Here is a 14,586-nt window from a genome sequence, read left to right on the forward strand (position 1 = left end):
TTAGAAGGCACAGCAAAAACATTTCATTTCCTCACAGGTGTTTTTTTTCTTTTTTTAACATAAATCTATAATTTGTTCTACTACACTGTACAGATAACTCCTTTGTTTAGGAAGCAAAGGGAGGCTCCTTATGCAGTATGTCATCAAAGAAACCATATAGGATATACTGGTGATCAGAATTATTTCAAGAGTTAAGAGGTTTTTGGCCTTTTTTGAAACATAAATATTACCTTGCATTAAATGCTTCAAAAATCAGTTAAACAAAGTATCTGTAACTTTTTTATTTAATGCATGACCACTGTTAGCCCAAAACCTAAGACTACCGATTGAACACCTTTTGATCCCCATAAAGACATACAGAAAACTTATAATTCAGCCTCTGCTTACTGATGGATCTCCCTCCAGACATCCACCTTTGATCAGGTAAATTTTGCAGCAATGCATTAAACATTTTAACAGTTACTTTTTCAGAAACTGCCTGTAAAGGATTGCTCCACAACCAAATAGCAAGTAGCTTTCCTAAGGTAAATAAATTACTTTTCCCTCAACATTTTGCATAATTAAGGAAATGTAGGGAAGAAATCAGGAATTAGAAGAGGCTAATACAGGGAAAATCCACACATAGATATTCATTATCTAAGTAAATCTGGTTTTTTATCCCCTGCCATGTGTCTGTTAATTTAGTTAATATTCACTTAATCATAAAGGTTTTAATTTTAACCCCAACATGAGATGCTGGTGGCTAAAGTTAAAAAATCAAGTAACTTGCTTTTAACATATAAAACCCCAAACCACTCCCATAGTCAAATTACCTTCCAAAAAACAACAGTTACCTTGGGAAACAGGAAAAAAATGTAGGTTTTGTAAGTACTCACTATTAAAAAAACCCTAAAAATGTTCAACGAGAAAGTTTTGTTCCTGTTAATCAAGAGGTTAAATGTGTATTTTATCACATTCATTTTGGTAATTTCAGAAGCACACATGATCATAATCTGAAAAACATAAACCAAACCAAAACTATAAACCAAAAACATTTCCCATATTACCCAGAATTTACCTAGAGTCATAAGTTGGTTTATCCCTGCAATAATTCTGTCACACTCTTCATCTCGGGTCCTGGAACCCCACTCTCCATCCAAAGGTTTGTAAAGCAGGGTTCTACGTTCATCGTCAGTTAACGGAACGCTAGTTCCCAGTACTTCTGGAAATACAGCTGGAATGTAATACGAAAAGTAAATAAAACATAAATGTTTGTATCTTGTGTAATACTTATACCTGTAAATCAAAGATACCATGAAATCATTTTTATAAATGCATAGTTCTTGATTTGCTCAAAGACATTTTGGACGTATCCAGTATCCTTTGTGTATATTATTCAGTGTTACATTTAAATCCTTACAATGCAATTCAGTGTAGAGGTCCTCCCTGAAGATTCATCCTCTTCTGAATATTAATTGTAAAATTTATTTTAGAACCAACGAAGACACTCATTTATCACAGTTAAAACTTGTATTTTGGTTTTGGAGTTATTCTGTGTTTAAAAGCCAATATTCTTGGAAATAAGTTATTTTGGTAAGGAATGGCAGATGATTTCCGGATAAAGATAACTTTGACATTGCTGCTAAAACATTCTCCGGGTAGTGGTTCTACATTGCGACAGTTTTGATTTCAAATGCTAAAACCACAGTTTCCGAGGATGCAAATTAATAATGTTATCACCTTAGCATCCTTGAGGACCGACCAATTTTGACAATTTACACTGTAACAGCAGATTTTCAAAGTATGATGTTAAGCAGTCCTCTAAACAATCTTTAAGAAGGAATAACAAATGTTGATATTCATGAATATGGCAAAAAATGAGGTTCAGGTTTAGTTATCTTAAACAGTACCTATTCTTTATCTGAAAATGGTTTTTCTTTTTTTAAGACAACAGGAATTGGTGTCTACTAAAAAGTAAACAGGGGCAGTCTATTTTAATTATTTATTTTAATCATGTTATCACTCTAACACCTGTATTTTACTTATGACAAAGAGGTATCTATTAAAAGAAGGATCAAACCAAAATAAAAAGTTGAAATGAACACAATTACAATTAAAATAATTTAGAATTATTTATGCTTACTTTTGAGAGACAATATTATCAAATGTTTCATGGAAAACACTAGGAAAAAATGCTGATCCTACTTTGCTTTTTAATATGAGTTCTATGAAGTCTTAGAAAAACTCAACCAACCAACCAACAAACTGTGAACATGTGAACAGTGCCCGTGCTATGCTGTCCACTCTGCAGCATGTGTATCTGCTACATGTGCTGGGCCAGAGGGGAAGAAAAATCCTGCTATTACCAAACTCTCTCACAGGCACAGGCTGCATCTGCAATGCACTGAATGTCTGCAGGAATGCTGACATATCTTAAAGCAGACAGTTTTCTCAAGCTGACCTAGGGCATAGGTTTATCTTCCTAATTGTACAAAAAGTTAAGTTTAACTGTACATTATCTGTAACAATTTCTGTATTATTTCTATTTTCAATATCACGGTTTATCTAGCATGGCTGTTTTTTCACAGTTCTTCTATCTTGATTCACTTTTAATTTAGTAATTTATTTGAAGATATTCTTTAAATAAATGCAACTGGTTTGTGGACCTTCCTCCCATTTTGCCCCAAAACCAGGATTTTTTATGTAAAACCATTTTTTTCTTCTTAAAATACACTTGTAAAGCAAATTATATTATTAAGGTAACATACCATTACTTGGTATCAGCTCCATGTCCCAAGGACTCATCTTCTCAGTATCACCATTGTCCCAGCTTAAAAATAACCACACTTCAATTATCTACTAATACTGCTTCAACAATTTAATTATTTAAACAAAACAAATTTGAAACAAAACTTTAATTTATAAACCTCAGAATATTATAATAAACTGGTACAGCAAGATGCATGGCTGAATTTAATTAAAGTAAGTTTCTCAGTCAGTACTTCAAATTAAGTAACTAATTAACATTAAAAAAATTGAAGATAAATTTGCTAACCAGACATTGTAGCACTGAAATAAGCTATCAGGATAATCAGGCTGAAGAGGTTCCTGGCTGTCAATTGTTCCAAACCACCAAGCATCATCTATTACTGACCTGAAACGATCACCTAAGTAAGAACAAAAAATAATTTCGTCAATATAAGGCATGTTACCCTCCCAGAAAAGCAGGTTTAGATATATCTGGCTTGATCTTGAATATAGAAATCCTTCTGAACATTTACAGCCTCAGCAGGCAAGCATGAGTCAATACTAGTTAAAAACCAACAAAACTATTAAATTCTTTCTGAAGATTGTTGTTTAACCAAAATGAAAGTTAATATGGCATTTTAGAAAAATAATGATTTGCAAATCTACCTACATATTCTTTACTTATGAATTTATTTCTTCATTTCATATACGGGTAAGATATTTCAATGCTTTAAGACTCCTTTAAAACTCAAATCTATTTGCATTAAATACTACATGCTGCCTTAAAATAACTGAGCACTATGACACTTCTGTATGGGGAATATTTTACAAGCTGCTGAGCTCGTCCTCCTTAGTTTCTGAAGTGCTTTTTCAGCAATGCAAATGTAACTCAAGAGGTTCATTCTCCTTACTATGCAGGCAATCTGACTGATAATAGAATAAAATTTATTAAAGCTTGCTCAAAAGGTTAGCAAAGTAATTTACTGTGACTTGCAATGGCTTCACTACCACAAAGCATTCACACAGCTGAGAAAAAAGGTCAGAAGCATTATTAAAAAAAATTACACATGAGAATGCATGTATTACAGATCATCATAAATGCTAACATTTTCTACAACACATGCCACAAAATTAAGAAACTATTTTAGTGTAGTATTCTGTTTAATACAAGAAAAAATGTAATTTAAGCCTGAGATTCCAAGAACTATACATTTTTATGTGGGATTTTAATATATATACACTCTCAGCTGCTGCAGTATTTGTTCCATTTCAATACATCCACCCTCTGCCCAAATGCTTGCTGAAGTTGACTGAAATAATAGGAAGTAAATGTATTCTCAAAAATGGTCTGCTTTCTTTACTGCATTAAAAAAAAAACTGAATTTGAATTTAATGGATAAGTAATTCAGAACAATTATAAAGCTTCTATTAATAACACTAATTGTGCTGAATAGAACCAAGTAAACCAGAAATATCTGAAATGCAAGATCAAAAATGCAAATAAGGGCTGACGCTTTATTTTGAAAGAAAAATTTATTTTCCGAAGAGCTATAAAATTACAGTTTTCCAATATGGCCTTCCCTAGTGATCAGTTTTACAAAGAAACGTCCGTAGGTACAACTAGGAGTGACTTCACTGAGCTGAATATTAAGCAGACCAAAACCACTTAAAGAGGCATAGACTGGCAGCTGCTTCTAAGTTCTCACAAGCCACAGCATTCCAACAGACAGAATGCTAAAGCAGAAAACAGCATGAGTGAAAGAACCATCTCCTGAATCTCTGCTTTCCCCATGTCCTCTGTGCTACCTCATCTATGCACACAGCAGTCCAAAATCTCTCAGAAGAAGGCGGCTCTCGTGCAATTTTCCAGAACTGAGTATCCCTGCATAATGCTCACTTGAAGATAACAAAAAATGTATGTTGAACTCACAGTGGCTGCTATGTAAGAGACAGGTATGAACACCTGTCTAAGACATGCAGCTGAAATTGCAGGAATACTACTGGAATAGCTTTTAGCCCAAGTATTAAACTTGAAGTTTAACTATAGTAAGATAAAGATATGCAGTAAATAGAATCTGAATGCAAGTAAGAACCTTTAATTTCAAATTTTATGTTTGTTCTTTCTAGAAGAATTCATACATTAATATAAATATAATATTTAAAAATATAATGGATAACCAAATATTCTTTCCTAAAACAAAGCACAAACAACAACAAAAATTCACATTATTTGCATTGGAAGCTTGATAAAAGGTCCTGGTACTTCCAATACTTTCTGTGTAGCTTAGATTTATTCCAGACTGCAAATTTCTTGAAATACACTACCAGCTCATGAGGCCTGGCTAGGCTGTTCACAAACAAACTATGGCAATCATTCTGCTGCTACTGCGATGATTTTGTGCAAAAGCAGGGCAGAGGAGGACAAGAGCACACATCCATAACCACGAGGAAAGAGCAAACTTAGCGACCTATTAGTAGATCTTCATCAACCTTGTCACTTAACGAGATCTTTAAACTGAAATGATCTTTGAGAAGAAATCAAGGTTTACATTCTTATTGGATCAGAAGTCTAGGTTCTTTACCAATTTCCCTATAGAACTGAAGACGAGCTGTCTTTTAACATAGTGTAGAGTATGAGATGATATGGAACTTATTCCTATGGCATCATGTAATTTATACATTATAAAATACCCAACCTCAGGATACTGCTGAGGCATACAACCTAAGGACATCAAAGGACAGGAGATTAATTCATTCCATTGCTGAAAGGTGATCTTTGTCATCGTATGGAAAAGATGACTTGGAAACAGATCTGACTGGAGGACCTACCAGTCATGGGCATTGTTCCAATATCCAGTACTCCAAAATAACTGGGCACAGGCACAGTAAAAAGAATCCAAGTCATTCCCTCATCACTTGGCAGCGAATTACAACTATATATGCTTCAGTGAAGCTAAACCACAGGATTTAGAAAAGAATTCAAAAAGTATAAGAAGATGGAAAGAGCATTCTTTTTGTATGATCTAGACATCAATTTGCAATTTTTGAAAAAGTATTCCCATGTTTTCAGCAGAAATTTCAGAAAGTGGTAAAAAATAATCCTAGTAGCAATGCAGTGGTAAGATGGTCTTCAATTAAAAAAAAGAGATACAAACAATATATAGGCTGCAATAAGTTGTTAGCTAGCAATAAACACAATATTCCTGAAACATATCCCTAACTATTCTCTCTACAAATATACAACCCAAATTTTCTTTGCACTTTCTTTTAAAGATCACCTGCACTGTTTTGTTTGCTTGCTACAAATTCTTCTAGTTCCTTTGGTCAAGGACTAAGTAGAACTCCACAGCTAACTATGGGCAGAGGTTACTCTCTGACTTCACCATAATATTAGGATTTCTTTACCATAACCTACGTCTAAGAAAGTTATCATGAAAATAGGTAGACACTTAGAAAAAAAAACAAACAAAACCACAGCACACAACTTTCCCCACAACTCACCTATATTCCATCGCCTATGCTTTGCATCATCAAATTGTTGCCTCAAAACTAGGAAATCTATGACATCTGGCATATCATGGTACCTAATTATAACAGAACACACAACTATTAAGCAATAAAACAGCAAAAGCATAACAAAGCACATAAAAACACTTCAAAATCAACACTTCAAAAGCACGAGGTCAATATTAATGTTATCATTTAGCTTTCAACCTCAACATCCCCCTGGCCATCCCCATCCAAGAAAACCCCCAATTCACATACAATATTGCTTTCCTTACTTCATGGTGAAGGCTCCTCCAGTCAGTTTACCCGTATCAGGGTCAAGAAAAGCTAGTTTAAGACAGCACAGAGTAGGCAATCCCACTTCATACTTAATCCCAACTATTTTCATCAGCTCTTGCTCCTAGAATAAACAAAATACTATGTACCACCACTGAAGTTAATCGAAATAGCTTTCTGAAACATGAAAACACGGGTATATTGAATGTACTATATTTCTGCCAGATCACATCAAAATCAAGAATCTGAAATTTAGTCTTCGACAATGAGATATTATTTCACAATGCAGTATGTTTGAAAAATATTTTGCTATGAAGTATAACCATCTTATCTGCTCAACCTGATACAAATAGTAGTACATTTTAAGGTCTTATTTCATTTGACGAGTAAATTAAATTTTACCCCTTATCTTACAATATTAAGAGCACTAGATTTATTTGTATCAGGGGCTTACTTCCAAGTTAGTTTCTTTTTTTTTTTTTTAATATTAATATATAAACAAAGAAGAAAAAGAAGTCATACCCGCAATTCCATTTTATGCCACGGTTGTTTCTTAGGATTAATATTATAAATTTTGTTCTTCTTGGCCATTACAACGTATGCTTCATGACCTTGTCGGAAATAGTAAACCTAAAAGTGAAATGTGACAGTTATCCTATCTAGTTCATCAACTTTTCAGTCTGTTTTCCTGCCAAAGTCACGGGTCCTCAAAAATTAACTGGAGGAAAATTAAAAAAGCTATTATAGAAACATTAACCAAAAAAAAAAGCAGGAAATACTTAGAACATTATTTTCTGTATGAACAAAATACCCTAAATTACACGAGTGAGATCAACAAAATCAGTAACAAAACCATCCATTTATCATTGCACCATAGAGCAATTCAATAACAGCAACAAGAATTCCACATCACTGCAGGACAGCCCTAAGTTAACAACCAAGTATCACTAAATTCACTAGCTTATCTTTTTTGAACAAGAAATATATTCTAGAAGGAAAAGTCTTTTATTGTTCTGGCAAGATTTTGGTGTTTGCTTCCGTATCAATGAAGAAATAGCCTAACAAAGGCCTGAACAAACTAAGATAGACATTTCCAGTGCTTATTAATTCTTTTTAATCCTTTTAGTATAAAATTCCATGGTTCAGACATCCAAAGTCTAATCCAGTTCTGCTTTGATCTTGTTGTATATCATACCACATGGATGAATGCTTTTATTATAAGCCATCACTGTAATGAGTTAGTGAGCTGAAACCCATAAACATGTATTCAAGGAATGTATTTGAAATGCGAAACAGAGGTTCCACAAACTAGTTAGAACAAAGATCTGATAAATGGCTGTATTCTTGGTACAATTTATGCCAAATAAAAGATCCTCTTCAAGTGTCCCAACATGGGATTTCCATCTAATAGCAGAAAGGAAAGATAACTTTAATGTAAAGGCCCAATATAACAAAAAAAAAAAGCAGAGCAGAAATCACTTTAAGTTTTAAAATACACAAATAAACACATTAATATTTATATTTCTAGCTACTTTCTAAAACTCTTGTATCATAAAACATTAATGTAGAAACCCTTTGCTAGGTTTCTCCATTAGCAGGTACTGAACTCTTAGTGTCATGTGGCAAATTTTATCTTTTTTTAAATGGAGGACTCAGCACTACATTTTTTTTTAAATCCCTGTTTTTAGAGTATTCAATATGCACAATATCCTCATAGGGACAAAACATACAGCAGCTACAAAAGACATGAAAGCAGTGAGAATCTCCTAGGCACTGTCAGAATCTATCTGTCAGGAAGAGGAACAGAGGCTACTGAGACACATCTGAAGGCAAATTTACATTGCACTCTCAACATTGTGATGATTGTTTCCCATACATTCCAGTGAATCAAAACAGAAAAAAGTGCACAGGCTACAAACAATCTCTGCTATACTTAGTGTTTCTGCTAAACCACTACATAAATTCAACCCACTGTTTACAGAAGTGAAATATTCTTTATTTTGCAAAAGACTCTAAGCATTGCATCTTCTGGCAGAACAACAAACTGGAAAGATATCTGTGGAAAAAAGGAATTAATGTCTTTTCCCAGGAATATTTTTATTCTTGATGAATTCCTGCTTCTGCATGTTTGTTGTAGTACCCAGACAAAACTGGTTTTTATCGTGTTAAGGACAGAACACTCCAACAAACATGCCTTGTATTTGGATACTCAGACAGCGAAGTTTCAACCCCATCTCTCTGGTGTGTTTCCACCGTTCCTCAAGATACAGGGCAGAGATCTGTAAACAGCACTATTCAGAATGGGAACTGGGATGGTATGTGCTATTATACACTAAGTGTAACTAAATATAGCACTACAGTTTTTTCTTACTTGTTTGTACAGCTTGAGAAAAAAATTTAAATATACCACCCCCAAAATCTTATAAAACTTATCTACATCCAACAAAATGTTGGTAGGCCACATAATATCTTTTCTCACAACATTCCTCTAATTAAACCAAACCTTTATTTCTGTGAACCTCAAAAGTAACTTTCTAGATGAATAATTTCTTTTCACATATTAAGTAAATCTGGGGCAAGTATCAGAGATGGAATTTCAGACAGAGCAGCTGGATTACAAACATACTCTCTATTGGTGCAATTACTGCTACTTTCTAGGCACAGGACACAAAACTTCCTGTTTTCCCACATAAAGCATTTTCAGCAGAAGGATGTACCCTACTTAGATATTCCTAGTACACACTGTACATGGTATTCAGCAGGTGCCAAATCAAACACAACCATTTATCTTACTAAACCAATACAATGGTAAAGTCTCCTGAGCAGTATTGTACTGATAAATCCTTGGCTGCTTCACTGTATCCAGATGATATCAGGCACCAAATATATATATTTGGACTTGATCTCTTGAACAGCAGAGTCTCCAAAACATGCTTCCTGGAGGGTATCAATCCATAAGCATTCTTTCTAGCTGCAACTCTCAACTTGAAATGCTCCTTCCCTCCCTCAATAGGCTTTGCTAATGTAATTTTTGCATAGCTGTGCTGTGAACTGGATCAGTGAAGTGATCCAGTAAAAACAAAACTGCTTGCACATGCAACCTCTGTTCCCGATTCTGTTTCTGAGGTGGTGCCCACAAAAAGCTTTAGCTTGGGAACAAAGTTAATCAACTTTGCCACCATGTCAAGTATTTCTCCAACAGCATTCTGAAGGTGTGAACTATACAACAACTCTGCTTACTAACTCAGAAAACATGCTGCTCCGCAAAGAAACAACACACACTGCCCATTACAGCATAAGCCAGCTATTTCCTCTTATTTTAACCTGAGGGGGTTTTAAGAAACATGCACAGACTCTGGCTTTCAAGATTGCATTCCACCTATTACTACTTATTCACAAAATTCAGTGTAATGTTCACCTGCTACATATTCCAAAGTAGAAACTGGTGGCTATCCTTTTTGCTACCGTATTTTGAGACATCTGGGTCATGTTTACAAAGTATTTACAATCTGGTTTGTATAAAATACATATATACAAAACTTTTCTCGTGGTTTTCCATTGTGAGAGATGAGCAGAAGTTTTTTATGTCAGGAACACAAGTGATAAGGACAATATCAGAGTTTTTATTCAGAATAAATGATTTTTTTTTAAATGACATCAAAACAATCATACCAAGCGAAAAACCCCACAACTTTCCCCAGGAGGCGTAATTCCTGGGTTTTTTTCCAAGTCCCAAACTGAAGTATGTTTTCCAGACTTAATTTCACATTTGATTTCTTACCTGTTCTTCAGGATACTAAATGCTCTACAATTAAGGAATATTTTCATGACATAAAGCACCTCACACAGCTTGTCTACAGGTGTCATAAGGAAATCAACACACTGAATACCATACAAGAAAGAACACTACTGCAACAGTATGGAATAATAATAAAAAGTTAAAGCAATACTATGCAGAATATTTTCTAAGTACAAGGAAGCGAAAGTAAATTTTAGCCAGATCAAAGAAAGTTTTTAAGAAAATCCAAAATACTTTTTTTATAAGTCTCTGGGGAAAAAATGCACAGATGAAAATACAAAAGGCAAAAACAAGCTGAAAGAAGCAAGGACACAAAGGGAAGAACTACAATACCTCATCTCCCATCTGTGGGACAAATGGGCACCGCCGAGGAACAGTGTCTGTAATCCATGCCGAAGGCAGCCATTCTTCCAGCGTCAAACCATTTTCTGCCAGAACCCCTACAGCCAGCCTCTGAAAAAAACAGAGGATTAGTACGAATTATTGTTAGTGTGAGGATTCATCTTAACTGCCTTTTAAGGTTTTTTGGGAGGTGCATGGGGATGAACTCAAACAAAAACTGAATTTATTAACAGTCCAGTAATTATGTCTCATGCCAAAAAAGATAAAACGTAACCATGTCGTTCTCTTGAACCAAATTCACACGGTTGCCTTGGCCAAAAAGGCACTAAAATTATACTGCTGCCTTCAAATAAGGAGCCTTGCACAAAACAAGGAGGAAAAGATTTATGAGGTAAATCATGTGAAAATTACCTGGATTGGGTACATCCACATTACCTACTGTCATATTTGCTATAAAGTGCTGTGGAACTGCATTTTCAGACTGTATTTCCACATCACATACTTGTAAGCAATGACACTCAGGGCAATTGCTAGTCCTAGGTGCACACTGCTTGTCTGTATCCAATCAGTCAGATAAAGCAGGGGTTTGTACAACCATTCAAGCAAGGCTGCTTTGAAATTCCTAACAGGATCCTGTGTGTGTGTACAGAAAGCAACCCTGGACATCTGTACAGAAATCCACTTCATACAGCCACTGCTGGAGGATTGCATCTCCAGACTGAAATAAGATGTGTCATGTGTAATTCCATTACACCAATGCAAATGTGGTTTCACATGACAAGAAGCACTGTGATGATTGCACCTGTGAGTATCACAGAAAAAAATCATACATATAGTAAAAAACAAAAGCCCCGAAAAAAATCAAAATAGAACTTCTCTATTCTAATAAGTCAATAACACAGAAGCACTTTGTGAATTCTGAGGTTCAAGCAGGTCTGTCTTGCAAAAAACTGATACACTGCAACAGAGCAAAGTGTCTAGCTAACTGGTAAATTATGGGAAGGTGAGAAAGCCTTTAACCAGAGAACCTTCCCTTGTTATAACTTTACACATTAATCATCAGTTTAAAACTTTCTGGAAGCCAAGCCTGATGTTAGTTACTCATCAGGAAGGGACTATTCCCAGTGACTTTATTAAATAATTTCTGAAACTCTACTAAATTCTTTAGTAATTAGTTCCACTACCTGACTACACGCTCAAGTGGGTTTGGGGTGGGAGAGGGATGTTGAATGCAAAAATGGCTCATTTTTGAGCTTTATGTCTATGTCATCAGATGCAACATCTCACTGTAATAAAATAAGGAAGGAAATAATTCTGCATTTATTTTATACAAGCTTTTTCATCATATCTCTTCCCAACTCTCTCCCTTCTAAGAGTCAGTCTCTATCTCTGATCTAAAGAAAAGAAAATGTTCAGTACTTTTGATCTTCCTGGGTGATCCTTCCTTGTCCTTCTTCACTGCTGAATCATTTTTTAGATTCATTTGTGGTAGAGGGGGATTAGAAATGTAAGCACCATTCATGATCATTAAACCCATGCATTTATGGATGAATGTAAATTTTTTTCTACTCCATTTTTAATTTTTAAGATTCTGTGTGTGGCTACAAATACAGTCAGAACTTCTTTCCTCAATGGAAAGACCTGATTTTGAATAATCAGGATTAGAATGAGGAAGAACTTTCTACCAGAAAGGCCTGTAAGCTCTCTGCTCAGTAGCGAGGTCAAATGTCCACCACAAGAAACTTCAAAGACTAACATCTGTCAGGAATGACAGGTATAACTAATGCTAACCAGGGATAGAGGAAAGAGAGATGATTTTCTGCAATTACTTCCAGCCTCATATTTTCTTCTGACTCAAGAAATAAGCAGGTCAGCTTTAAAAGTCTGAAATATCTAAAACCTGATACTTTTTGAATCAAAGACATCCCACATCTCAATAACATGGCCTAAAATGGATGCAAAATTCCCAAAACACTCAGTGTAGTTTTAATCTAAGTGGAAATATTAGGCTGTCAACCAGTTTTTTTATTTTATAATAAGAAGCTAAACTAGAAGTTTCAATCATTTAAAAAGTTCCCCACCATCTATTTTTCTCATCTGCTTTCTTATTCCTTCTGATACCTTCTTTTGGTTTCAGACTGTGTAAATAGCAATATATTATTAGTATTGACAGTGCAACTAATGACTGTGTACAATACAGAAAAAGTAGCCAAAACAAAGAATAAAGACTACCACCTGACATCCTGTATGCCATGCCAGAGTCACAGCTAATCTGACACTGTGCCAACCTCCGTGTTCGAACAGCTGTTTTGTCAGTCTACCTTCTAATGAGGGCTAAAACACTGAAATAATGATCTTAAAGAATGCTGAGGACTCCTAATCTAATAAATAACAACATACAGGTACTTAGGTTAGATGATACAGTTAACTTCCTTGGGTACTGCAAAAATAGAAGCTATAAGGTTACAAAAACAATTAACATCTGGTAGATACATCATTTCTGGTCTCTGTAAAGAAAGAAGGAAGAATGAAGTTTTCAGATCTAACAATCAAAAACAAAACAACCTCTCAAAAAACACTGAAAATAACTGAAATCACTGGAAATTTCTGTGTACTGATCTAAACTGTAATTATATGATATTAGAAAGCAAACAAAATACAAACAACAAAATCCTGATTAAGTCATATTTCCCTTGATGGAGTCAATAGTGGCAAGCATAATGCAAATATCATATAGAATTGACAGAAAAAAAATACATGGTAGTGCAAATCTAAAAGAAATTGCAATTATATAGGAAGACAAGTCAGCACAGCTGTAAAAAATACTCGCACTTTATATCAATACTCAATTGTATTGGAAGTTGAATACTCTACTTCCACAGAAAGAAGTTTTTGGTGTGAGCAAGGATAGAGATAAGGACATTACAAGTGCTCCTTATATCAAATGTATCATATTCATAAACCATATCCTTATAGCCATCTATCATTTGTCTTGCAAGAAGTCTTTAATTATCATTTGTAAAGAGTAAAAGTCATTTTGTTTTAAAATTAGACAATATTAAGTTGTATATGTAACTGAATCATTCATCCAATTATTTCGAAGTCAGATGGAATGAGCAACCTGTAATACACAAAGAACATCTAACCTTTTGTTTTCTCTCTTTGGGTTTCCTCTTCTTTGGTGATGTTGATGGTCCATCTTTCTCCTCAATACCCTTTTTCCTTTCCTTTTTAATTTGCTTCCTTTGTTTTTCAGGTCCTTCTTCATCCTCTGAACTACTTTCTGCTTTCTTTGTTTTAATTTTAGGAATTTTCTTTGGTGGTTGCAAATTGATTCCTGCATCTGCTGTCCAGTCAGAGTAATCACTAGAATAGTCACTATATATGATACAACAAAGAAAAAAAAATTAAACCCTTAAAGTTAAAAAGTACATTGGATTCACAATATAACCAAATAAAATATTACAGTTAACAGTATAGCTAACTACAGTGTTTTAATAATTAAAACCCTGATGCATAAAACCCTATATTCTATCTACAATTTAAACGGTAATATACCAAAAGCCCTGACATCATTTGATCTTACAAGAAACTTAACTTATAGCATCCATCAAAGGAAACACTGTGTTTACTTCATCAATTCAAGATGATAAACACTGAAGTCTGGATATTGTTTTCAAGACTTCTGGTTTTGAATAGCTTTGAATGAAAAAATAAAGGATGCTCTATTTGTTCTTTAATTTCAAACCAAGGATGACAACTCAGACTGAGAGCCATAGGAAACTGCTACTACCTGCCTGAAGTGTTTGTGTGCCTGAAAAGAAATACCTTCCTGCAAAACAATTCTGCTTCTAGCAAACAAGGAAAAACCTTCCCTAAATTTTAGTTAGCAATATAACTGAAAATTAAATCCTGAAAGTTTCATGTTCTTCACT

General features: G+C 34.5%; 1 protein-coding gene across 4 annotated transcripts in view; it reads right to left on the reverse strand.

Annotated features, from left to right (window-relative positions):
• The window catches only part of PHIP (pleckstrin homology domain interacting protein), a 106,681-nt gene that overhangs the window by 18,670 nt on the left and 73,425 nt on the right, over window positions 1-14,586 (reverse strand). For all 4 annotated transcript variants that reach the window (XR_010997079.1, XM_068183898.1, XM_068183897.1 and 1 more), the window contains 8 exons: window positions 13,798-14,029; window positions 10,643-10,762; window positions 7,033-7,140; window positions 6,510-6,634; window positions 6,229-6,311; window positions 3,035-3,146; window positions 2,748-2,809; window positions 1,058-1,213 (listed from right to left, as the gene is read on the reverse strand). Coding sequence is in view for 3 of the 4 variants with exons in the window: in XM_068183898.1 (XP_068039999.1) it covers window positions 1,058-1,213; window positions 2,748-2,809; window positions 3,035-3,146; window positions 6,229-6,311; window positions 6,510-6,634; window positions 7,033-7,140; window positions 10,643-10,762; window positions 13,798-14,029 (998 nt within the window). In the remaining variant the exon portion in view is untranslated. The remainder of the gene's footprint in view (window positions 1-1,057; window positions 1,214-2,747; window positions 2,810-3,034; window positions 3,147-6,228; window positions 6,312-6,509; window positions 6,635-7,032; window positions 7,141-10,642; window positions 10,763-13,797; window positions 14,030-14,586) is intronic.

This window comes from Anomalospiza imberbis, chromosome 3, assembly GCF_031753505.1.
Source record: "Anomalospiza imberbis isolate Cuckoo-Finch-1a 21T00152 chromosome 3, ASM3175350v1, whole genome shotgun sequence".
NCBI classification, from domain to species: domain Eukaryota; kingdom Metazoa; phylum Chordata; class Aves; order Passeriformes; family Viduidae; genus Anomalospiza; species Anomalospiza imberbis.